Source organism: Pinus tabuliformis, chromosome 2_2 (assembly GCF_031772625.1).
Source record: "Pinus tabuliformis cultivar Carrire ecotype Pingquan chromosome 2_2, CPIR1, whole genome shotgun sequence".
In the NCBI taxonomy this organism is placed as follows: domain Eukaryota; kingdom Viridiplantae; phylum Streptophyta; class Pinopsida; order Pinales; family Pinaceae; genus Pinus; species Pinus tabuliformis.
Window position 1 is genome coordinate 687,382,659 of NC_142300.1, and position 25,468 is coordinate 687,408,126.

General features: G+C 41.0%; 2 protein-coding genes across 2 annotated transcripts; both read right to left on the reverse strand.

The window, feature by feature from the left end:
- Positions 1–1,537: 1,537 nt before the first annotated feature.
- On the reverse strand, positions 1,538–4,545 carry LOC149194526 (serine carboxypeptidase 24-like). The gene is made up of 7 exons (XM_089407693.1): positions 4,449–4,545; positions 4,054–4,124; positions 3,705–3,821; positions 2,217–2,350; positions 2,015–2,104; positions 1,691–1,796; positions 1,538–1,591 (listed from the first exon to the last, which is right to left on the reverse strand). Exons 1-7 carry the CDS (start codon positions 4,543–4,545, stop codon positions 1,538–1,540), a joined length of 669 nt encoding a protein of 222 aa, XP_089263819.1.
- Positions 4,546–10,967: 6,422 nt separating this feature from the next.
- LOC149194527 (uncharacterized) lies at positions 10,968–11,921 on the reverse strand. Its single transcript, XM_089407694.1, has one exon. The coding sequence runs from the start codon at positions 11,919–11,921 to the stop codon at positions 10,968–10,970; it is 954 nt and encodes a 317-aa protein (XP_089263820.1).
- Positions 11,922–25,468: the final 13,547 nt, after the last annotated feature.

Consider the following 25,468-nt stretch of genomic DNA (forward strand, 5'->3'; position numbering starts at 1 on the left):
AAACTGAGATCTAATGTAGTTGTATGCGGGGCACTCTAAGAGGAAGTGGTTTTCATCCTCGATGTTCTATTCTCACATATATGGCAGATCCTTTCCATCCATGGTGTTGGAACTGCCCAATGACCTGTTTCACTATGGAGCTCATGAGAATTCATTCTAATCTTTGCTATATTAATTTTTTTTCTTTGAGCTAGTTAAAATAGAGAGATACTTTTGATATTTTAGGGTGGGGTTGATGACCTTCTTATAATAACTTGGGTGGGATTGATGAGCTTCTTATAATAACTTAATTTTCTTTTAGCTACTAAATCTTTCTCACACCACATTTTTTCTTTGAACTTAGAAGTAACAATATCTTTAATGTTATTTATGTTTTGCAATGCATTATTCTCGTTGATCTCCTAATAGTTTAACCAGGCCCTTGTGTCTTTATGCCACCCCCAATTGAGCCTTTTGTGGTTTTGGTTGGAATTTAAAGCTAGCTTAGGAAGTCTATGATCGTCTATTTTATTGAGTTTGTGCTTGTACAACACAGACCTAATCATAGCTAGGTTCTCAATAGGGGAAAGACCTGTTTCTATAAGGAGAATAGGATAGGGTGTATTACTTTTAATTGTCAGGTTATAAGTTATAAAGCGCTTCTGGATTTGCTCAATCTTTCTCCATGATTCTCTGGAGAAGCTGCAACCCCAAACCTCACAGCCATATAAGATAACAGGAGTGACTAAAGTTTCAAAGAGGAACTTTTTATAACAGGGGTGACTAAAGTTTCAAAGAGGAACTTTTTATCCCACATTACGAGGTTCGCTGTTTTAAAATTATTTTCAAGACCAAAATAAGCTTTCCACTCCCATTAATCCTTTTCTCAATGCTATGGTTCCAACTCCCATTAATCCTTTTCTCAATGCTATGGTTCCAATTGAGCGTGTGATGAATATCAATTCCTAGATACTTGTAAAAATACACTTCCTCCAATAATAATTTGTATTTATTAATTATATATAACTACTCTTACCATTTTTTAAAATATTGAATCCTAACATTCCGTTTTAACTAACCTTTCACAGTTGATCAAGTCATCACTGAAACAACCTTTAACGCTGAAAAAATTATTTCAAAACAAATTATCGCTAGATTGGTCTAGGTCAAATTATCGACGAGATTTTCCATATCGGTTATATTGCAATCATAAAATTGACATTGCCATAAATATTTACGGCCAGCAAACCCCGAAACCCCTGGTCGGTGGATCACGATATTGCACAACAAAAAATTTCATAGGAAGGGATTATGAGGACGATAACAATGTTCAGAATTGCCCTCACGCTCAAATGCAAGCAATTTCATTAAAATGTGTTTATTTCGGTGAAGCCTCCCCCTAATTGGATGCAATCTCGATAAAGTCTGGCGAGGCTTTTCGCCTACTACTAACCATTTCAATCAATTCCTATCTTTTCGGTAAGGCTGCTTCTTTCACAAAATATTTGAACAAGGTTAAAGCCCTGGATGGCTGAAATTCCGGAACTTCATGCCCCGCTCACCTAACTGTGGCAAATGACAAACCGTTGTAAATCACACTATATCCACCGACCTGCACCATCCACGATAACGCATGCACTCAATGACATAAAATCAATGTTATCATCTGGATTTTATCTGTGAAACTAATGAAACTGATTTGATTAGGTACCTCGTCGCCATTAACCCAGGGGTACCATGGAGTCTCAATTGGAAGCTTCAGCTCATTGATGGACAGTTTTGTTGCGGTCACAGGAATTATGGAATCCGGGTCTCCGCTGAAAACCAAACCAAAAAAAACTGTTTATGAAATACTTGAATGATGCATTACAATTTGGCTGGGGTATAGGAATTATTTGAAGTGATTGTTGGAAAAACGGATCTAATTCAAATTTTCATTAAAAATCGGCAGATACCAACCATTCCTATTTTGACTCTGTTAATTTTTGTTTAAATACCAAACTCCAAAGGGCATTGAAATTGTCTTATCTCATACCTGAAAACGAGTATTTGCGACCCAGTTGCAATTAGTTGAGGATACATTGGTAAGACCGTTGAAACAGAATTCGCCCACAAAAGAACATCACTGGTACGTAGGAAACCATACTTTAGCACACCAGATTGTGACTATAAGAAGATTGGAAACTTAAATGGTCAAAAGAAATGATATTAGTAAGTAGGTCTAAAGACTAATATACCTGCAGTGGCTCCAGCTATAAGTAATGTTGGTTACCTTTGCATGTATGGCTTTCTGAACTTCGGGCCTATTAAAATACGCGGATACGTAGTTGTCGATGCAAGGATCATATCCTGCAATTTCTGCTTCTTCTTGCTATTTACACAACAATCATAAGTACAGTCAATCTTTAGCAAAAGCATTGTTGCATTTGAGATGTCAAACAGAAATAAATAAATATACACAACAAAAGATGCCTGTCATATGAGACAGTTACCAAACATAAATAAATAAATAAATATACACAGGAAAATATGTCTGTCATAGAACTATATGACATAGTTATCAAGTTGAAATTCAATTGAGAGGATAAAATTTCCGATGAAAAATTTTGGGTTCTAGTGAAATTTGAATGAAAAATTTAAATTCCGAAAAAAATTAATAATATATATATTTATTTTATTGTTAATTTTTTTCTTAATTTATTTTAAATTTTAAATAATTTTGAATAATCCTAAATAATATAATAGTTTTTATTCACTAAATAAAAATCCACACTTCACCTTATCTCTCAAACCTCTCTTTTTTTCAAACCTTAAATATAAAAAAAAATTACCTCTCCTTTTTTCAAACCTTAAATATAAAAAAAATTACTTGACGTCAATACTCAAGTGTTCAAAATTCTTACTTAATAAATACATACATATTCTATTTCAATACTCAAGTGTTCAAAATTCTTACTTAATAAATACATACATAGTCTAAACCTATTTATTTAGAAATTGTCAAAACAGTAATATATGAGTTCTGCTCCACTCACAAATTCTTTATTTTTCTCCCTTTTTAGCTTTCCAGCTCTCCAAAGAAAAAAATGAAATTGGAAAATTTCATTTGTTTTCTTTTTGGTGCACTATATTATCTATATATATTTTGCAGAGTATCGGCCTTAACATTCTATGCCAGCGAATGTTGAACAAATCTAGTCGCCAAATTTTTGAAACCTTTGTCCCAATTTAATTCTGGCAAATTCTAGAATATTTCAAAATTTTGATTAACAGAGAAGAAAGTGACATAATAATTTCACTATTATCACATTTTTCAAATATTTTAAAATTTACTATCAAAATAAATCACTCTTATTCATAACAGTTTTCAAATATTCTAAAATTTAGAATCAAACTAAATCACTTTTACTCTTATCACATTTTTCAAATATTCTAAAATTTACTATCAAAATAAATCACTGGTATTCATCACATTTTTCAAATATTTTAAAATTTACTATCAAAATAAATCACTCTTATTCATCACATTTTTGAAATATTCTAAAATCTATAAACCGCCCTTTACTTTCACATAATCAATCTCGATCTATATGCACTTACCCTCGTCATATGGGAGGAATTATGTATGCATATGGGAGCATAGATGCTACAAGGATCGATATTTCCCATTGCAGCATACACTTGATTTTCCAAATCATAGCACACTGCTCCATCGAATTTCGAACCAGTGCATTCTTTACTTGCTTATAGAGTTGATCCGATATCAATGCATGACTCCAAGCGTACTCAAATGGTCCAATAAAATCTGTATCTGTATCACTATTCATTGGGCCATTTCCCACCTGCATAAATTGAATGTGCGCGCTTCAGATTGATTGTGTGCATAAGCTTCCAAATTTGAGACTTTAGCAAGATGGCTTTTTATAGAGTTTGCAAGCTTTATATCTGATAACTTCAGATGGACACTGATAATAATAATAATTTTTTTAGTCTATATTGATTTTCTTCGTATACATTTTTTTATTTGAACCCAACGAATTTTTTCTACAAGTCACAAGTCTGAGTTGAACTCACCATTATTCCTCTGAAATTAATAAACGATGCCTGCGACAATTTTTTGTGCTGTAAAACTTTGAAGGCCAGCTCTGGAATGTAACATCCTACAATCAATAATTATCGTGAACACTTTCACTGAAAAATAAATATTTCTCTAAATGAAATCAGCTACAGAAATATTTTTTACAGCCCTGACATATTTCGTCTTACAATCACCAAGATTATCACAGTTGTTCACTATCACACACCAAGTGTTTTTTTTTTTTTTTTTTACTATGAGCATATGCATATTCCAATGCTATTTAATCGCTTAGTATGTAAACAATTATATATATATATATATATATATATATATATATAATTCAAATGCGAATTTAATTTGTATCCATCCATGCACGCATGAAACCATTTACCAACGAAGGTGGCAACTCGGTATTTAATCAGGCCCATGGGGCGAGTTAAATCTACACCGTCGTTTGGCCATGGATCTATGACCGTCGACATGGCCATCTCACTGTTGATAAGTTTGGAATATCACATTAATACCTGCACTACCACTGTACCTGGCATGTGCAACCCTGACCGACGCTGCTACTGCCTCAGGATCCCTATTCGATCGACGATATTGGAGCCGACTTGCCGATCCAACGGCTATGGACGGCTCGAACTTGTTCACATCACTTGGTCTCCTTTCGGAAATTCATTTCTCCACCACTTGTTTGCTCCGCCGTTTGGTTGCTGCTCTCATTCATGGCCCTGTTCGCTCTGCGAACCAAGCCTCTGTGAGATATCAGGAGGTGCTCAGAACGCTAAAGCTTGGTCCTTGCACCCAAATATGGTTACAGGTAAGCATTTAATTGTTTGGACTTTGTACATCGTTTTTCCTTATGTAGCAACAGTTGAACCTGCTTCATGCGATCGAAATTCTTTGTTTTGTTTGACATGAGCTTGCTACGTATTTCTAACTAATTCCATGTTCTTTTGCAGGATCCTCACGTCTCTGCCTTCGAGCTTGGCTTCGAATGGGACACGGTTCTCCAGAATTGGATTTAATTCTCAAATCCGCCGGGTATGAGGGTTTCTCAAATCTGGTTATGGTCTTTAAATTGTTTTTTCCAGAATACTGTAGTGAGAGGGACCTTACCCTGAATTTGCTACAGTTATGTAATGTGTTGCTCAGGTTTTAGCTCACCCGTCGAGACTCTGTTACTTATGCATTATATTTATAATTTTTGTGAAGTAATTTGGCTTCGAGGGTTTTTACCTCAGAAGCCCTTAAGCTGCACAGGCCTATTGTAAATGTCTTAAGCGGTTCATACAGCATGACCTCTTCTAAGTTTATATTTCTCTATTAGTGCTAAATGTTAAATGATTATGAACTCAGGTTTATTGAATAATTTATATATATTGAATATTTGGAACATCCCCTTCCTGGGTTAATATATTTTAAGGTTATGTTGTTTTCTCTATGAAATTGTCATGTATTTTGTCTTCCTGTTACAACCCTCCAGTTTATTGAACTGCAGAGTTTCACGCGCGGTGCCAAAATATGAATAGTTGTGTGTTCCATGCTTTAATATTCTCCTGGTTTCCTCAGTTTATTATTGCACAGAATTACGTGTACCGTTTTCAATTAAACACTGTCTTTCGACTCGCTTATCTGTTACATAATATAATGTGATTTTTCTTAAACCCTTGTTTTCTGTTCGAATGATTTGCATACATGGCTATGAGAGCCTCTGTCAGGATTCTTCATTCGTTCTTTATAGTTTATCAGGAGTTCAAAAGAGAACCACCTTGTCTGTCAATTATTTGTCTCGTCTTTTACAGTTATCAGAAATTTTAGAAGAGAACAACACTGTCTGTCAATGTTTTCTCGTATTTTATAGTTATCAGGAATTGTTAATGGAGAACCACACTGTTTTTTGATAATTCCTGCTTTTGTATTTATGAGAATGTTCAGTACAAGTTCCTAGCTATTCACGTTTGTTGCCTGAAACTAAATCTTGCCCTTAAAAGAAATGTCTTAGTTAATCGACACTGCGGAATTCCTACCCGTGGGGTTTTGGAAAATCGCACTTTGATAGTTTCTTGCCATGCTCACTCGCACGACACAGGGTATTCCCTATTATGACCCCCTCAGAGCCACTCTCTGCTTGCGCACTAAAGAAGAAGTTCCCTCTGACATTGTAGGCCATTGTCTTCTGCAACTCTCCAGTTCCAGCATTTTGGTGATTTTTTTTTTTTTTTTTGAATTGGTCTACTTCTATATTGATACAAAATATGCTTACAGCGAGGCAAAGGCCTCGAGAGTTCTAGCCCATGAAACGGCATACTGACAAAAGACGTTTGACAAACTGACCCGAGGACTTACATAAAGACTAGCTTCAGGACTTGGAATAACTGAAATCCATAACGAAAGACTTAGTGTCCGGACAGTGACCAAAATTTGACTTGTAAACCACCTAAGCCAAGACAGTAACCAACAGACAGGGAAATGCCGCCCACGCAGGGGAAACCAACCCTCAAAAAGTTGAAAAAACCTGTTACTGGGAGCTACAAACATAAGATGACCTTGTTTCCTGAGAGGATTGAACAACTGCTTCATCATTTGAACAAAACCAAAAAAACGCAAACCTGTTTAGTCTTCATGCTGTGTTGGAGGCTGCTCTTCAATAATGCGGCACCCATAATGATCTGGTGCTTCAAACTCCGCAGATTGACCCTCTTTTCTTGCAAGTTCTTCTGCTGCAGGAGCGCTCGGGCCAGCAAGAGTGGGCGAGTCCTGAATAGCAAAGCCCCCAATGTCCCGTCTTTGCGAAGTCACATTCGTTGAGGGAACATTCTGGTTTTCCATCCGCTGGTGCTGAGGAACTCCTGAACCGACTGTCTCTGAACCCCCAGCATGCTCACTCAGTTCTACAGTGACCGATACAATGAAGGAGGAATTGCCAAGACTACAAGGGAGGCGGAAGCGAGCCGTGTGCGTACTGGAGTGCTGAGAGCTCACCGCTGACATAAACTGCCTCCTTCCTCTGCCACAACCACTTCTGGTCGCAGGATAGCAGTAAAAACTAAAATCCGAAGCCTCAGACGAAGGGTCCGAGGTTGTTGAGGACGCCTGGCGAAGGACCCGGCCACGAGAGCTGCCTCTTCTGCAGCCCATTCTAGTGCGCTCTCTGGGCATGTTGAATTGAGCTAGGGAAGCAGAACAAACAGTCAAAGAGGGGAATGCGCAGTGGCGACAGAGGAGAATGCGAAACGGATAAATTGGAGCATGAAAGCCTGGAAGAGTGTTAGCTCCTCGAACCAGAGCCAGACAGTGCCCTGAACTGTCTCTAGCACAAGAAGCGTCAACCTTGCTATGCCAACATGAGCAGATGGGAAGAGTAAAAATGAGAACCGTGCCGAGCACCATTGCAGTTAAGCTATCAAACTGGCGCGCCTGAGAGAGCTGCATTAATGCAACAATAAAGGTAATTGTATGAACCATTAACTCTTGCGTCCTGCAGCTCCATCTGGCTGCGGTAAGCGGCCACGCACCCACCTGCCAAGCCATCTTCGTACTACACTCCAGATTGTTCACCCGCATCCGGGAGAGAGAAATCCTTTTGCACCAGAGAAGTGCACTCTTTTTTGAGGTGTTCATCATTTGAATCACATAGAGGACCTGAGAAGAATAGGAGCGGCTGATTGACCCCCTGATTAGCCAATCTGTCTGCTACCCTGTTAGCTGTGCACCTTATATGCTTGAAAGTAATGTTGCTGGTTGTCCTGAGCCATTCTTCAATCTGTTCCAGTCTACTGAGAAGCCTCCAGCTTGAGGCAATCTTAGCTGCTGATGTGCCTGATTGAATCCTTGTGGCAACTGCTATTAAAATTTGAGAATCCCCTTCTACCTCCAGAGGGAAAAAGTTTTCCTGTTCTGCTATGCGTATGCCTTTCCATAAACCCTCCAGTTCTGCTGCGTTGTTAGTATCTTTGCCAATTGACCCATGATATATGTGCAATACTGTGCCTACTTCGTTTCTGAAGACACCGCCATAGCCTGCCGGCCCGGGATTGCCCTTGGCAGCCCCATCGAAATTCAATTTGTAAGAGTGGGAAGCCGGAGGGGACCAAGTGTGGGGAGAAGCGATGCTGATTGGGGAATTATTCTTGTCTTGAGCTGAAAATGTGAGGTTCAAATTCCATTCTTTCAGGATGAGGCGTTCCTGAGGAGATTCTGGCAGGTCCGAGTCTTGCCAATGTTTTAGAGCAAGAGTTTCTTGCAGATTATGTTTGAGAAGTATCCATAGAGCGTCTGGAGGCTTGCTAAGGTTATTGAAAATTCTATTATTTCTCTCCTTCCATAGGATCCAGTAGACAAAGCCCGGGAGAAGGCTCCAAAGGGAATTTAGAAGAAGGCTTTGAAAAGGATGCCGAGGCCAGTTTCTGATGGTGTCTGTGATGTTGCCCACATGTCTACCCGATCTTCTATTGCACTGCTCAGTTTTTTCCCATAATTGTACTGCTAAAGGACATGAATCCAGGAGATGCGAGATGGTTTCTGAGTTAAGATTACAGTTTGGGCATCTGGATGGACCAATAAATCCTCGCTTTTGAAGATTGTCCCATGTGAGGATGCGCTGCTTGCTCAAAAGCCATAGAAAAGTGGAAACCTTAGGCCAGATGCTTGGTTGCCATACCTGATCCCAAAGCTGGTCCTTTGCTGCCTGCATGGGTTGATAGAGAAGCTGGTATGCTTCCTTGGTTGTAAACATTCCTTTTGGTGTGTGTCCCCATCGCAGTTTGTCCTTTTGATCTGAGTGTTTGATTTTCTGGAATTTTAGCTCCTGATCAATCTCTTCATGGGTCTCCCCTTGCCAGTCAGCCTGCCAGGTGCTCGCTGGTCTCCAGAGTTGAAAATCATTAGGGGATTGCTGCTGCCAGTACTGATGAACATGGATTTGGTTAGCTTGCTGCATGGAAGCTTGCCATTTAGGTTTACAGAAGAGAGAGGCTAATTTTGGGAGTTGTTGCCATGAATCCTCCCAAAATCTAGCTGTGGTGCCCGAATGGATCTCCCAAAAACTGTGCGCCTGGATAAAAGCACTATGTTGCTTAGCAGCATTCCAGATCAACGAGCCTGGAGTAGATGTACTGATTCTGATGAGTTCTTCCAAATGACTGCCTGGCGCGTACTTGGCTTGCCATAGACGTGCCCAAGGTGTATATGGTTTGGAAATCCAATTCCACCAGATACGGGCTCCCATTATGTTATTGCTGTGAAGGGGATCCCTCAAGCCTAGCCCACCAACTGATCTTGGTTGACAGACCTCAGTCCATTTGACAAGAGCCCATTTCCTGTTGAGTCCTGAGGAACCCCAGAGGAAGTTTCTTTGGAGATTGCGGATGTTCTTAAGGACCCATTTAGGAGCAGCTAAAATGGAAAAAAGATAGAGAGGCATAGCTTGGAGAACAGATTTGAGAAGGATGAGCCTACCAGCAATATTAAGCGAGCGGAAGGTCCAGGAGGAGAGCCTTAGTTCAAGTTTGTCGAGGAGGGTTCTCCAGGTGGCGTGCTTAATGGCTGTGTCCAACAGTGGAGCTCCCAGATAATTCGAAGGAAGCACTGCTATGGGAAAGCCCAGTATCCTGGCAATGTTCCTCTGAGTCACGGATGGGGTGTGAAAGAAGAAAAGCTGAGATTTGGCAGCATTGATGGAGGTTCCCGAGGCTTCAGAGAAGAGATTGAGCAGGGCCTTGAAGGCGGAGGCTTCTTGAATAGATGGGTGGCTGAAAAGCATAGTGTCATCAACAAACTGTTGGTGGGAAGTGGGGGGAAGACCATGAAGAGAAATGCCCTTAAGGGTGTGAGAGGAAATGGCAAAATGAAGAAGGCGACTGAGACCTTCTGCCATGAGAACAAAGAGGAAAGGGGAAAGAGGATCACCCTGTCGAATGCCTCTGGAAGGACGAAAGGGTGCAGAGGGTGAGCCATTTAGCAGGATTGAGAAGCTGGGAGATGAGATGAGACTCATAATCCAACGGGTCCAAGTAGCACTGAAGCCAAATGCCAATAACATCTGATGGATATAGTTCCAGCTGAGTTTATCAAAAGCTTTGGAAAGATCTAGCTTGAGAATCATACCTGGCTTTTTTAGAAGCTTGAGAGAGTTGATCACTTCGTTTGAGAGAATGATACCATCCATTATCTGGCGCCCTTCTACATATCCGGTTTGTTCTGGCGAGATGAGGAGGGGGAGAAGTGGTTTGAGCCTGTTCGCCAAGACTTTGGAGATGAGTTTGTAAATAACATTACACAGTGCTATGGGCCTGTATTTGTCTGGCGTGTTGGGTTCATCTGTTTTGGGTATTAGCGCTATGAAGGTCGAATTTAGGGAAGGAAGGATCCAGTGCATGGATCTTGATTCCTCCACTATCTCCCATACCTCTGTTTTTATAAGCTCCCAAAACGCATGAAAGAAGTTGGCTGTGAAGCCATCGGGTCCCAGCGCTTTACCATCTTTGAATTGGGCCATAGCTTCCTCCACTTCCTGCATGGAGATGGGCTAGAGCAGCATGTTATTGTGGTTCTCCGTGATGATTTTAGGAATATGCCGCGTCAGTGATCGAATGGCTTGATCCCTGCATCCTGGTGGCTCCCGAAGAATATCCTGAAAGTATTTTTTGAATTCCTGTTCCACTTCTTCATGCACTTCTAGTCTGTCCCCTTGTAGATTATTAATGAAGGCAATATTATTATGCATTCTCCTTTGAATAGTAGATCTGTGAAATTTTTTTGTATTTTTCTCCCCTTCCTTAAGCCATCTGATTCTAGACTTTTGTCGCCACAGAATTTCTTCTTGCTTCCTTCGTGCTTCGATCTCGGTTGAAAGGGTCTGCTCCTGTTGTTCATAATCTGCCGTTCTTCCCTCTAAAATGATACTCTATTGTAGTGAGTTCATCTGCTGCTCCAACTTTTTTCGGTGTTCGAAGATGTTGCCAAATTGGGTCCGATTCCATGATTTGAGAACATGCTTGAGGTATTTTAATTTTTGTTGGAACTGGAACATCTTGGCTCCTTCGGGGGGATTGAAGGACTTCCAAGCCTCCTTGAGAATTGCTTTGAAGTTGGGATGAGAGAACCAAAAGTCTTCAAAGCGAAAGGGTCTATTGCTCTTTATGCCTGGACGCGACCACTGTAGCATTATGGGCCAGTGATCCGAGCCCGCATGAGGCATAATGGAGGCATAAAAGTCCCCTCCTAAGTGTATAGCATTGTCTGATATGAGGAAGCGGTCCAACCTGGAGGCTATATGCTGTGATCCCCTCCTTTTGTTGGTCCAGGTATACATACCATTTGAAGTCTGGAGATCCATTAACTGATTGTTGTGAATAAATTCTTTGAAGCCTATGTTGTCCCCTTCTAGCTTCGATCTGCCCCCTGTTTTTTCCTTTAGTGCTGTTATTAAATTGAAGTCACTACCACCAAGCCATAGCGGAAACTGTCTATTCGAATTGAGAGCTGTGAGTGTGTCCAGCAGATTCAATTTTTTTTGTGCATCTTGTGGAAAATATACATTAGAAAGATGGCCATGGATATTAGTCCCAATGAGATGAAATGTAGACTGAATGAAGAAGTGTGAGGCATGAAAGTCTTGAAGGGAAAGTACCTGCGGGTTCCACAAGATTGCCAATCCCCCTGAGGCTCCAGAAGCGTCCACTGAGACTGAGCGGCATCCTATCCAAACCTTATTTAGAATCCTTTCTAGTACAGTGCTGTTACTTTTGGTTTCTTGAAGAAAGACGATTGAAGGCTTTTCTTGCTGAATCAAATTTTTTAACATGCTGTGTTTTGAGGGGCTGTTCAGCCCTCTCACATTCCATGAAATTAGCTTCATGGAGAACTATTGGGAAGGGCTTTGAAGAACTTTGTCAGCTTGGGGAATCTACCAGATTCCACCAGCATGTCTCCAATGATTATGGTCCTTTGCAGATCCGTTTTGCGCCCTCGTTTCTTCATCTCTTTCAGGATTTTCTTGCCATCCCAAGGACTGCCGGCCTGAATACCTAGACTTTTGTTGTGCTGTGCTTTGGTTAGAACTCCTTCCAGCTTTTCAATCTCCTGGATGGGTATTTTATTAAATTCTTTCTGTCTACATGTTGTTTCCAACGTAAGAATGTCCAAACCTTCCAGATTCACGCTTTCTGTTTCCTCATCCATGTGTGTCGGAGTGTTCTGTTCTTCCTCGATTGTCTTTTGATGAATGCTGAGAGCAAGAGCTGCATCTAATTCCATAGCTGAGGACTGCATGGCGTTTTCGAGATCTGTTTTCTCAGAAGAGGTTGAGGCGGGGAAGCTGGTAAGAGTGGAGGCTAAGATCGGAGATGAGGGTTTTAGAGCCTGGGGGGTGAGGAAGGAGAGGGATCTACGAGAGGGGTTTCAGGGTGATCCTCTGAGGTATTTTGAGAGGTTAGAATTTCAAATCTGTTCTGGGTATTAGGTTTACTGGAGCTGGCTGGGGGTGCTGGAGTTTTCTTGGCATGCCGTCTGCGATTAGGAACCTTTGTAAATCCTTCCCTATCTTTGCTGGGCTCATTACCTGGGGCTGTGGACTGGAGATTCAGAGGGAAATCCCTAAAAAGATGGCCATGTTCATGGCATTTTCTACAACGAAAAGGGATATGCTCATAGTCTATTGTTTGGATCCATTCAAAATCATCATGAAATAGACTTACCGAGTCGGAGAGTTCTTTGGTCAGATGCATGAGTACACAGATCCTGGCGTAGGAGGTATATCTTCGGGATTTGGTTTCCTCAGCAGCTTTGATGAATACCCCCAGGCTGTCACCTATATCCTTTAAGGTCTCCTCGTTCCAGTATTCCAATGGAAGAGAGTACATGTGTATCCATACTTGAGCCCAAATGAAGTCTTTTTTGTCTGGGTCAAACCTCTCTCTCCATTCTCGAAGGTACAAGCCTGAAGAGTTGAAAAAATACGGGCCTCCCTCGAAGATGCGAGATTTGTCCTCCAAACAGTTGAATGTAGCAGTAAAGAAGCCTTTGGGGCCAAGCTGCAGAGTGACTTGTCCTTTGGGCTTCCATTTGGATGCTATCCATCCATGCGAGGCCTTTTCAGTAGGCCAGAATCCGAGAGATTTGCCTATAAGCGCATGATCCTTCATATATTGGATCTGGCTGTTGATTCTTTGACTGGGGAGATCTACTTTGATTCGTTCTGCAGTCTTCGGGATGCATGTTGCAGAAGATGCCTTTGGCTGTGACGTTGAGGCCTTTTGGTCTGTGCCTTTTTCATTGACAGCTGCAGATCCTGCAGCGGAGTTCCCAGTGGCATCTATGATAGGTTCAGTGTCCTGATCGGTCCGTGGGGGAATGCCTGGATTGTTCAGAGAGTCTGCTCGGCCTGTTTTGTTAGAGGAGGTACTGGTGGGTGGAGGGTGGGATGAGCCCGCCCCTCCCAAGGGCGAAACCATGTTGAAGAACTCAGAAGGAGTGCTGAGACGGGGTCGCCGAACGCACCGAGGCTAGTAATGGGATTAACGATCGAACCCTAGCGCTAGCAGCATGGACTTTCGCCAGAGCTCCGCCCTGCCATCCACGGAAAAGTGAAACCTTGAAGTCCAATCGTGATTTATTTCTATTTAATATGTATGTCCTTAAACAATTTTCTTCTGGCGTAAAGACCTATAATTTGCAGTTTCAATCTTTACGTGGCTAGGGTTTGATTTATAGGTTGGAACATCTCTGCCATGTAATAAACTTGCCACTCCCCTAAAGGGTTTCTTTGTCCTCAAGCACGGACTTCGCATAACCCAGAATTTGTTGGAACCCTACAGATTCACTACAGTGAACGTTTTTCCTAAAAGTTTTCCGGACTTACGAGGGTGCTAGGTGTACATAACTTTCCTGGTTTCCCTAAAAACCAAAGTGTCATTGATCAATCTGTTATTATTATTATTATATTTGTTAAAGAGTCATAGATGTGTAGAGGTTACTGCTACAGTTCTCATTCCCAATGAATGACACAAAACTTAATTGTGCACAATAGTTATAATTTCTGTACTTGTTTGTTCGATGTTCAAAGTATCACTTCAACAGAACCGCTCACCTCTGCTCCCGGTATTGTTGTGTCCTGCGAGGTTCTACAGAAGCTGAGCTTTCTCTTTGTCTCCTGCTTCCAATTTTCCACCCAACCTTGAGATTCGTCTTTCCGAACCAGAATCTCTCCCCCTTGCTCTCTTGTAGGACCACTGTCCTCAGCAAGATATTTGCACCTAGTGCTTGGCTATCTGGTCATCACCAGACTTAGCCATATTTTTGTTTTTTTTTCTCTTCTGCCTGTCCTTACAGCGCAGATTTTTGCCTCCCCTCTCCTCCTTTTCTCTGGAAACCCTTCCAGTTAGGAGAGGTAGTTAGGGTTGCAGTCACTGCAACCATTTCTCAACTTCCCCCTCAGAAGTTGCCAGCACTTCCAAGAAAACATTTCTTATCTTGTAAAAAAATAATAAAAATATTATTAAATTCCAAAACAGCTAATAATGTCATATTCAGTTTTTCTTTTTACCACAGTAAAGTCAAATATTTACATTTATCCCGGGGCATTACATCTCCCCCTCCTAAAATTAGACATCGTCTCGATGTCTTTCGGCCACGAACAGCCCTGGATAAGCTTTTTTCATGAGCTCTTCATCTTCCCAGGTAGCCTCGTCAGGCCCAAAGTGCTGCCACTGCACTTTAACTTGGGTAATAGCTCGCTTCCGCAGCATTACTTCTCTCCGGTCGAGGATGTTCAGCGGTTCGACCAAGATTTCTCCTTCCAGTTCGACCTGCAACATGCAACATCTTAAGTCAGTTTTCTTTTAACAGGAAACATTTCGACTGATTTATCAGAGATAATTCTCACCTGTATATCCTGCCATTTGATTACATGTTTAGGATCATAAACATATTTTTTTAACACAGAAACATGGAAGACGTTATGGACCCGTATATGACTTGGCAGAGCAAGCTGGTAAGCTACCGACCCAATTCTTGCTAAGACCTGGAAGGGTCCACAAAATCGGGGTGCCAATTTAGCACACCCGTTCCACTGTAATGTGCTCTTTTTTGCTCGAATCCTCACATATACATGATCACCAACTTGATATTCCTTAAACGTCCTTTTCCGGTCAGCAAAATTCTTTTTCCTGTCCTGAGCTGCCTTTAGATTGACTCGCACTTTCTTAACCATTTCCTCCATCTCCTTAAGCATGTCGGGTCCCAACATTAATCTGTCTTCTGGTCCACCCCAGCTTGAGGGCGTGCGACACTTCCGCCCATACAATACTTCAAATGGGCTCATTTGCAATGATGTATGATAGCCATTATTGTATGCGAACTTGACCAAGTGCAGATAATCTTCCCACTTGGTCGGTTGTTGCATTACATATGCCCTTAACATGTCTTCCACCACCTGGTTCACCCGTTCTGTTTGTCCGTCAGTCTGAGGGTGATAATTTGTGTTGAAATTCTACTGAGTTCCTAATTCTCCAAACAGCGTTTTCCAAAAGACCGATGTAAATTTTACATCACGGTCTGAAATTATTGTTTTTGGTAACCCATGCAATCGAAATATGTTCTGCATAAAAATATGAGCGATCTGTATAGCTATGTAAGTAGATTGCACAGGTATAAAATGCGCTGATTTACTTAATTTGTCCACCACCACCATGATGGAGTCGTTATTTTTCCTTGTCTTGGGCAAACTTATTATGAAGTCCATAGAAATGGTTTCCCACTTCCATTCCGGAATGGGTAATGGTTGCAGTAACCCCGCAGGGTGTTGGTGTTCTGCTTTAATTTGTTGGCACTCTAGACAACACGTCAAGTACTCAGCCACATCTCTCTTCATACCCAGCCAATAATATTATTTTCGGAGTGCAGTGATCATTTTCTGATATCCTGGGTGTCCAACATAGTGACTTATATGAAATTCATCCAAAATCAAATTTTTAATGCTGTTTTGATTGGGCACATATAGCCTTTTCTTGTAATACAACATTCCAACATCATTCACCGCATAACCTTGCTGATTTTCTTTGCTGGTTGACTGTTGTACTTGCTGTTTTATTTGTTGATATACAGTATCTTGCTCTGCTGCTTTTTTAATCATCTCCTCGAAGGGGCTTTTCCATTCACTACAGGAAATTTCATATAAACATTGTAATTTCCGACTTAAAGCGTCTGCCACCCGATTCTCTTTCCCCTTCAAATGTTTGATTTCAAAATCAAAACCACTGAGGAAATCCACCCACCATGCTTGCCTAGCATTTAAAGTGGGCTGGCTAAAATAATTGGTCAGACTATGGTGGTCTGTCAATAATAAAAAATTTCTTCCCATAAGATAATGTCGCCACATTTTCAAGGCGTGAATGACAACTGCCAATTCTAGATCATAAGCAGAATACTTCTGCTCATGCTCTTTCAGTTTCCTGGACTCGTAAGCAATTACCTTCCCTTCTTGCATCAACACACCTCCTACACCCTCTTTGCTTGCGTCAGTGCACACCACATAATCTTTGCTGGGATCAACTATGGTTAGAATGGGTGCGGTGGTGAGCAGATGCTTAAGCTGCTCAAAACTTTTTTGGCATTCCGGGGTCCATCTAAAAGCTCTTCCTTTTTTCTGTAAGGAGGTGATAGGATACGCTACTCTTGAGAATCCTTCTACAAATCGTCTGTAGTAACCAGCTAACCCCATGAAGGATCTGATGTCTGCCACATCCTTTGGTACGGGCCATTCCATTATGGTCTTTATCTTTTCGGGGTCCACCGCAATCCCCTCTTTCGTGATTATATGCCCCAAATACTGTATTTCCTCCTTAAAGAAGTCACACTTACTGAACTTGGCATATAACTGATGTTCTCGGAGGGTCTGCAGTACTAACCTGAGGTGCTCCTTGTGCTCTTCCATAGTGCGGGAATATATCAGTATGTCATCAATAAAGATCAGCACAAATCTATCCAAATATTGATGAAATATGTTGTTCATTAAACACATAAAAGTCATGGGGGCATTAGTTAACCCAAAGGGTAGCACCACAAACTCGTAATGTCCATACCTTGTTCTAAAAGCAGTTTTAGCTATGTCCTCTTCCTTAATCCTAATTTGGTGATACCTTGATCGCAAATCGATCTTGGAAAATACTGTTGCTCCCTTCACTTGATCGAAAAGTTCATCAATCCGGGGTAGAGGATACTTATTTTTTATTGTTAATTTATTCAACTGATGGTAATCTATACACATGCGAAGGGTCTCGTCCTTTTTCTTAACGAATAATACCGGAGCTCCCTAGGGAGACACACTAGGGCGAATGTAGTTTTTGTCTAACAGTTCCTGTAATTGCATTTTTAACTCTGTCAACTCAGGTGTACTCATTCTGTAGGGTGCTCGGGATACCGGAGCTGCCCCTGGTACCAATTCGATAGTAAAGTCTATATCTCTCTTAGGTGGCAATCTGGGAATTTCCTCCGGAAACACATCAGAAAATTCTTGTATCACAGGGATGTTGTCCAATGTAGCTGTTTTATCTTTCGAGTTAGCATATCCCACTTGGATGGCATAAATCTGACACCCCTTCCTAATGCATTTTGCTAACTGAGAGATAGTTATTGGCCGAATCTGCACTGGTCGCTTTATCCCCTGCATCTCCTGCCTTACTCCAAATTCATCCCTATAATAGATAGTCTTTGTTTTACAGTTGACTAGGGACCAGCATTTTTCTAACAAGTCCATGCCAATTAGGATATCATATGAACCAAGGGGAAGCACATTTAAATCTGCCTTCACTGACTGTCCTGCTATCTTTAAGGGGCAGTTATCGACCTTAGCAAGTACTCTTCGCCTTGCCCCTGTAGCCAACTGTACTAACCATGGGTTTTTAAATTTAACAGGTTGCAATTTACAATGCTCCACAATCTTAGGACTAATATAACTTAATGTGGCTCCAGGATCAGTTAAAACAGTTACAGTAAGGTCTGAAATTTTACCTTCGAATTCCACCATGGTCAGCGGGTACTCTGCCTGACAATCTTTTAGAGCAGCATTAATCCTTGGTAGACTACGTCCTACGTCACCGACTGTCGATGCTTCATGGATCTGGGAAACCTGTTCAATTCCTTTCCGTTGAGGACAGTTTTTAACATAATGAGGTCCACCGCAGCCCCAACACTGCACGGGAGGCCTTGCTGTCCCTTCACTGTCTAATTTTCCAGGTGGTTAACTGATCCTAGATTCATTGGTTGGCTTTGACCTGAGTGATTTTTTCTGTAAATTTCTACTGTTTAACCCTTTGGCATGGCCCTTGTTACCTCCACCTTGATTCCCTTTATTACTCCCAGCCAATTTGTTGTTTCTCCTATCAGTCCATCCTTTACCCGGAACCTCTCCCTTCTGTTTACTTTGCTGGTAACAAGTTCTGGCTTTATGTATTACTTCGTCCATTATCTTTGGATTGTCAAACTCAATCCTTTCCCTCATATTCAAGGGTAAACTACTGACAAACCTCTATACTTTAGCCTTTTCCTCTCTAATATAAGGTACATAACGAAGTAATGATGTAAAATGAGTAATAAATTCATCCATGGTTTGCTGTCCCAGACGCAAGTCATGGAATTCTCTCGCTTTTTCGTCATAGAAGCATTCTGTCAGGTACCTTTCCTTAAAATATTTTTGAAATTTTTCCCAGGTAATATTTTGCTCACTTACTTCTCTCACAATCTTAACTTCCTCCCACCACAGGGTGGCTTTCCCTTGTAATTGGAAAATGGCTAAACGTGCCTTGAGGTTGTGATCGTATTCATATAGCTGGAAATATTTGTTCATATTAATCAACCATGCCTCAGCTGCTTCCTCCTGTTCTCCGTCAAAGTGTGGCGGTTTGATCTTACGGAATTCCCCTTGCAACTCTATCCGTTGCCTTTTTGACGTCTGTTGCTCGGAAGCGTTATCAGATCGTTCCTCCCATTCTTCGTCCCTTCCTTCTGACTCCTCTTGTTCTGTGTGGTGATTCTGTTCCTCCGACACCCTTTGCTGCTCAGCACTGGGATTCAACAGTTGCTGATTCTGTTTGTCTGATAGGCTCTTTAAAATCCTTTCCTGCTCCATGGTTAACCTCGCGTTATCCTCCCGTAATCGGGCCATTTCATTTTTCAACTCTTGTACTGTTTCTAATATTGCAAGGTTGGTATTGCGAGTCTCCTCTCCAAGCTGTACCCATAATTCTGGGTTATTTCCAGGGCTTGTTGCAGGTCCCTGACCCGCTACAAACCTGTGTGGTCCGCTGCCTGCCCTTCTCATGTTGGCTGCCTTCTGTTTTCTTGGTCTTAGCCTAAGAAGAGAAATAGAAGAAATATTAACACATTAACAGTTCTCTTTTTATATATATTTATGAGTATAAATAAAATTGCAAAATGAAAATATGTGATGAACTCTCTTTAGCTAGTTATTTCCCAGAGGTCACAGTTTTGAAAAATGTGGCTCTGATACCACTTGTCACACTCCCAAAACAGACAAAAAATAAAAATAAAAAAATTACTATGAGCATATGCATATTCCAATGCTATTTAATCGCTTCGTATGTAAACAATTTAATATATATATATAATTCAAATGCGAATTTAATTTGTATCCATCCACGCATGCATGAAACCATTTACCAACGAAGGTGGCAACTCGGCATTTAATCAGGCCCATGGGGCGAGTTAAATCTACACCGTCGTTTGGGTATGGAAAGACGGGTCATGGATCTATGACCGTCGACATGGCCACCTTACTGTTGATAAGTTTGGAATATCACATTAATACCTGCACTACCACTGTACATGGCATGTGCAGCCCTGACCGACGCTGCTACTGCCTCGGGATCCCTATTCGATTGATGGTATTGGAGTCGACTTGGCGATCCAATGGCTATGGACCGCTCAAACTTGTTCACATCACTTGGTCTCCTTTTGGAAATTCATTTCTCCGCCATTTGTTTGCTCCACCATTTGGTTGTTGCTCTCATTCATGGGCCTGTTCGCTCTGCGAACCAGGCTTCTGTGAGATATCAGGAGGTGCTCAGAACGCTAAAGCTTGGTCCTTGCACCCAAATCCGGTTACAGGTAAGCCATTTAATTGTTTGGACTGTGTACATTGTTTTTCCTTGTGCAGCAACGGTTGAACCTGCTTCATGCGATCGAAATTCTTTGTTTTGTTTGACATGAGCTTGCTACGTATTTCTAACTAATTCCATATTCTGTTGCAAGATCCTCACGTCTCCGTCTTCGAGCTTGGCTTTGAATGGAACACAGTTCTCCAGAATTGGATTTAATTCTCAAATCCGTCGGGTATGAGGGTTTCTCAAATCTGGTTATGGTCTTTAAATTGTTTTTTCCAGAATACTGTAGTGAGAGGGACCTTACCCTGAATTTGCTACAGTTATGTAATGTGTTGCTCGGGTTTTAGCTCGCCCGTCGAGACTATGTTACTTATGCATTATATTTGTAATTTTGTGAAGTAATTCGGCTTCGAGGTTTTTTACCTCAAAAGGCCTTAAGCTGCACAGGCCTATTGTAAATGTCTTAAGCTGTTCCTACAACATGACCTCTTCTAACTTTATATTTCTCTATTAGTGCTAAATGTTGAATGATTATGAACGCAGGGTTATTGAATAATTTATATATATTGAATATTTGGAACATCCCCTTCCTGGGTTAATATATTTGTAAGGTTATGTCGTTTTCTCTATGAAATTGTCATGTATTTTGTCTTCATGTTACAACTCTCCAGTTTATTGAACCGCAGAGTTTCATGTATGGTGCCAAAATATGAATAGTTGTATGTTCCATGCTTTAATATTCTCCTAGTTTCCTCAGTTTATTATTGCACAGAATTACGTGTACCGTTTTCAATTAAACTCTGTTTTTCGACTTGCTTATCTGTTACATAATATAATGTAATTTTTCTGAAACCCTTGTTTTCTGTTCCTATGATTTGCATACATGGCTATGACAGCCTCTGTCAGGATTCTTCATTCGTTCTTTATAGTTTATCAGGAGTTCAAAAGAGAACCACCCTGTCTGTCAATTATTTGTCTCGTCTTTTACAGTTATCAGAAATTTTAGAAGATAACAACATTGTCTGTCAATGTTTTCTCATATTTTATAGTTATCAGGAATTGTTAACGGAGAACCACACTGTTTTTCGATAATTCCTGCTTTTGTATTTATGAGAATGTTCAGTACAGGTTCCTAGCTATTCACATTTGTTGCCTGAAACTAAATCTTGCCCTCAAAAGAAATGTCTTAGTTAATCGACACTGCAGAATTCCTACCCGCGGGGTTTTCGAAAATCGCACTTTGATAGTTTCTTGCCATGCTCACTCGCACAACACGGGGTATTCCCTATTATGACGCCCTCAGAGCCACTCTCTGCTTGTGCACTAAAGAAGAAGTTCCCTCTGACATTGTAGGCCATTGTCTTCTGCAACTCTCCAGTTCCAGCATTTTGGTGATTTATTTCTATTTAATATGTATGTCCTTAAACAATTTTCTTCTAGCGTAAAGACCTATAATTTGCAGTTTCAATCTTTACGTGGCTAGGGTTTGATTTATAGGTTGGAATGTCTCTGCCATGTAATAAACTTGCCACTCCCCTAAAGGGTTTCTCTGTCCTCAAGCACGGACTTCGCATGACCCAGAATCTGTTGGAACCCTACAGATTCACTACAGTGAACGTTTTTCCTATAAGTTTTCCGGACTTACGAGGGTGCTAGGTGTACATCACTCTCCCGGTTTCCCTAAAACCAAAGTGTCATTGATCAATCTGTTATTATTATTATTATATTTGTTAAAGAGTCATAGCTGTGCAGAGGTTACCGCTACAGTTCTCATTCCCTATGAATGACACAAAACTTAATTGTGCACAGCAGTTATAATTTTCGTACCTGTTTGTTCGATGTTCAAAGTATCACTTCAACAGAACCGCTCACCTCTGCTCCCGGTACTGTTGTGTCCTGCGAAGTTCTACAGAAGCTGAGCTTTCTCTTTGTCTCCCGCTTCCAATCTGCCACCCAACCTTGAGATTTGTCTTTCGGGACCAGAATCTCTCCCCCTTGCTCTCTTGCAGGACCACTGTCCTCAGTAAGATATTTGCGCCTAGTGCTTGGCTATCTGGTCATCACCAGACTTAGCCATCTTTTTGTTTTTTTTTCTCTTTTGCCTGTCCTTATAACGCAGATTTTTGCCTCCCCTCTCCTCCTTTTCTCTAGAAACCCTTCCAGTTAGGAGAGGTAGTTAGGGTTGCAGTCACTGCAACCATTTCTCAACTTTCCCCTAGAAGTTGCCAACACTTCCAAGAAAACATTTCTTATCTTGTAAAAAAATAATAAAAATATTATTAAATTCCAAAACATCTAATAATGTCATATTTAGTTTTTCTTTTTACCATAGTAAAGTCAAATATTTACATTTATCCCGGGGCATTACATCTCCCCCTCCTGAAATTAGACATCTTCCTGATGTCTTTCGGCCACGAACAACCCTGGATAAGCTTTTTTCATGAGCTCTTCATCTTCCAAGGTAGCCTCGTGAGGCCCAAAGTGATGCCACTGCACTTTAACTTGGGTAATATCTCTCTTCCGCAACATTACTTCTCTCCGGTCGAGGATGTTCAGCGGTTCGACCTGCAACATGCAACATCTTAAGTCAGTTTTCTTTTAATAGGAAATATTTCGACTGATTTATCAGAGATAATTCTCACTTGTATATCCTGCCATCTGATTACATGTTTAGGATCACAAACATATTTTTTTAACACGGAAACATGGAAGACGTTATGGACCCGTATATGACTTGGCAAAGCGAGCTGGTAAGCTACCGGCCCAATTCTTGCTAACACCTGGAAGGGTCCACAAAGTCGGGTTGCCAATTTAGCGCACCCGTTCCACTGTAATGTGCTCTTTTTTGCTCGAATCCTCATGTATACGTGATCACCAACTTGATATTCCTTAAACGTCCTTTTCCGGTTAGCAAAATTCTTTTGCTTGTCCCTAGCTGCCTTTAGATTGACTCGCACTTTCTTAACCATTTCCTCCATCTCCTTAAGCATGTTGGGTCCCAACATTAATCTGCCTTCCGATCCACCCAAGCTTGAGGGCGTGCGACACTTCCACCCATACATTACTTCAAATGGGCTCATTTGCAATGATGTATGATAGCCATTATTGTATGCGAACTCGACCAAGTGCAGATAATCTTCCCACTTGGTCGATTTCTGCATTACATATGCCCTTAACATGTCTTCCACCACCTGGTTCACCCGTTCCATTTGTTCGTCAGTCTGAGGGTGATAAGCTACGCTGAAATTCAACTAAGTTCCTAATTCTCCAAACAACGTTTTCCAAAAGACCGATGTAAATTTTACATCACGGTCTGAAATTATTGTTTTTGGTAACCCATGCAACCGAAATATGTTCTGCATAAAAATATGAGCGATTTGTACAACTCTGTAAGTAGATTGCACAGGTATAAAATGTGTTGATTTACTTAATTTTTCCACCACCACCATGATGGAGTCGTTATTTTTCCTTGTCTTGGGCAAACCTGTTATGAAGTCCATAGAAATGGTTTCCCACTTCCATTCCGGAATGGGTAATGGTTGCAGTAACCCCGCAGGGTGTTGGTGTTCTGCTTTAATTTGTTGGCACTCTAGACAACGCGTCAAGTACTCAGCCACATCTCTCTTCATACCCAGCCAATAATATTCTTTTCAGAGTGCAGTGATCATTTTCTAATATCCTGGGTGTCTAGCATAGTGACTTATATGAAATTCATCCAAAATCAAAATTTTAATGCTGTTTTGATTGGGCACATACAACCTTTTCTTGTAATACAGCATTCCAGCATCATTCACCGCATAACCTTGTTGATTTTCTTTGCTGATTGACTGTTGTACTTGCTATTTTATTTGTTGATATACAATATCTTGCTCTGCTGCTTTTTTAATCATTTCCTCGAAGGGGCTTTTCCATTCACTACAGAAAATTTCATATAAACATTGTAATTTCCGACTTAAAGCGTCCGCCACCCGATTCTCTTTCCCCTTCAAATGTTTGATTTCAAAATCAAAACCATTGAGGAAATCCACCCATCGGGCTTGCCTAGCATTTAAAGTGTGCTGGCTAAAATAATTGGTCAGACTATGGTGATCTGTCAATAATAAAAATTTTCTTCCCATAAGATAAAGTCGCCACATTTTCAAGGTGTGAATGACAACTGCCAATTATAGATCATAAGCAGAATACTTCTGCTCATGCTCTTTTAGTTCCCTGGACTTGTAAGCAATTACCTTCCCTTCTTGCATCAACACACCTCCTACACCCTCTTTGCTTGCGTCAGTGCACACCACATAATATTTGCTGGGATCAACTATGGTTAGAATGGGTGCGGTGGTGAGCAGATTCTTAAGCTGCTCAAAACTTTTTTGGCATTGCGGGGTCCATCTAAAAGCTCTTCCTTTTTTCTGTAAGGAGGTGATAGGATACGCTACTCTTGAGAATCCTTCTACAAATCATCTTTAGTAACCAGCTAACCCCATGAAGGATCTGATGTCTGCCACATCCTTTGGTACGGACCATTCCATTATGGTCTTTATCTTTTCGGGGTCCACCGCAATCCCCTCTTTCGTGATTATATGCCCCAAATACCGTGTTTCCTCCTTAAAGAAGTCGCACTTACTGAACTTGGCATATAACTGATGTTCTCAGAGGGTCTGTAGTACTAACCTGAGGTGCTCCTTGTGCTCTTCCATAGTGCGGGAATATATCAGTATGTCATCAATAAAGATCAGCACAAATCTATCTAAATATTGATGAAATACGTTGTTCATTAAACACATGAAAGTCGCGAGGGCATTAGTTAACTCAAGGGTAGCACCATAAACTCGTAATGTCCGTACCTTGTTCTAAAAGCAATTTAGCTATGTCCTCTTCCTTAATCCTAATTTGGTGATACCTTGATCTCAAATCGATCTTGGAAAATACTGTTGCTCCCTTCACTTGATCGAAAAGTTCATCAATCCAGGGTAGAGGATACTTATTTTTTATTGTTAATTTATTCAACTGACGGTAATCTATACACATGCGAAGGGTCCCGTCCTTTTTGTTAACGAATAATACCAGAGCTCCGCAGGGAGACACACTGGGGCGAATGTAGTTTTTGTCTAACAGTTCCTGTAACTGCATTTTTAACTTTGTCAACTCAGGTGTACTCATTCTGTAGGGTGCTTGGGATACCGGGGCTGCCCCTAGTACCAATTCGATAGTAAAGTCTATATCTCTCTTAGGTGGCAGTCTGGGAATTTCCTCCAGAAACACATCAACAAATTCTTGTATCACAGGGATGTTG

Coding starts and splice junctions, on each gene's coding strand:
- LOC149194526 (XM_089407693.1), bottom strand. CDS start 4,545: ATGGCCATGTCGACGGTCATAGATCCATGGCCAAACGACGGTGTAGAT. Junction 3,822..4,053: donor TTAATTTCAGAGGAATAATG/GTGAGTTCAACT, acceptor CAATTTATGCAG/GTGGGAAATGGCCCAATGAA. Junction 2,105..2,216: donor TATAGCTGGAGCCACTGCAG/GTATATTAGTCT, acceptor CCTACGTACCAG/TGATGTTCTTTTGTGGGCGA.
- LOC149194527 (XM_089407694.1), bottom strand. CDS start 11,921: ATGAAGCTAATTTCATGGAATGTGAGAGGGCTGAACAGCCCCTCAAAA.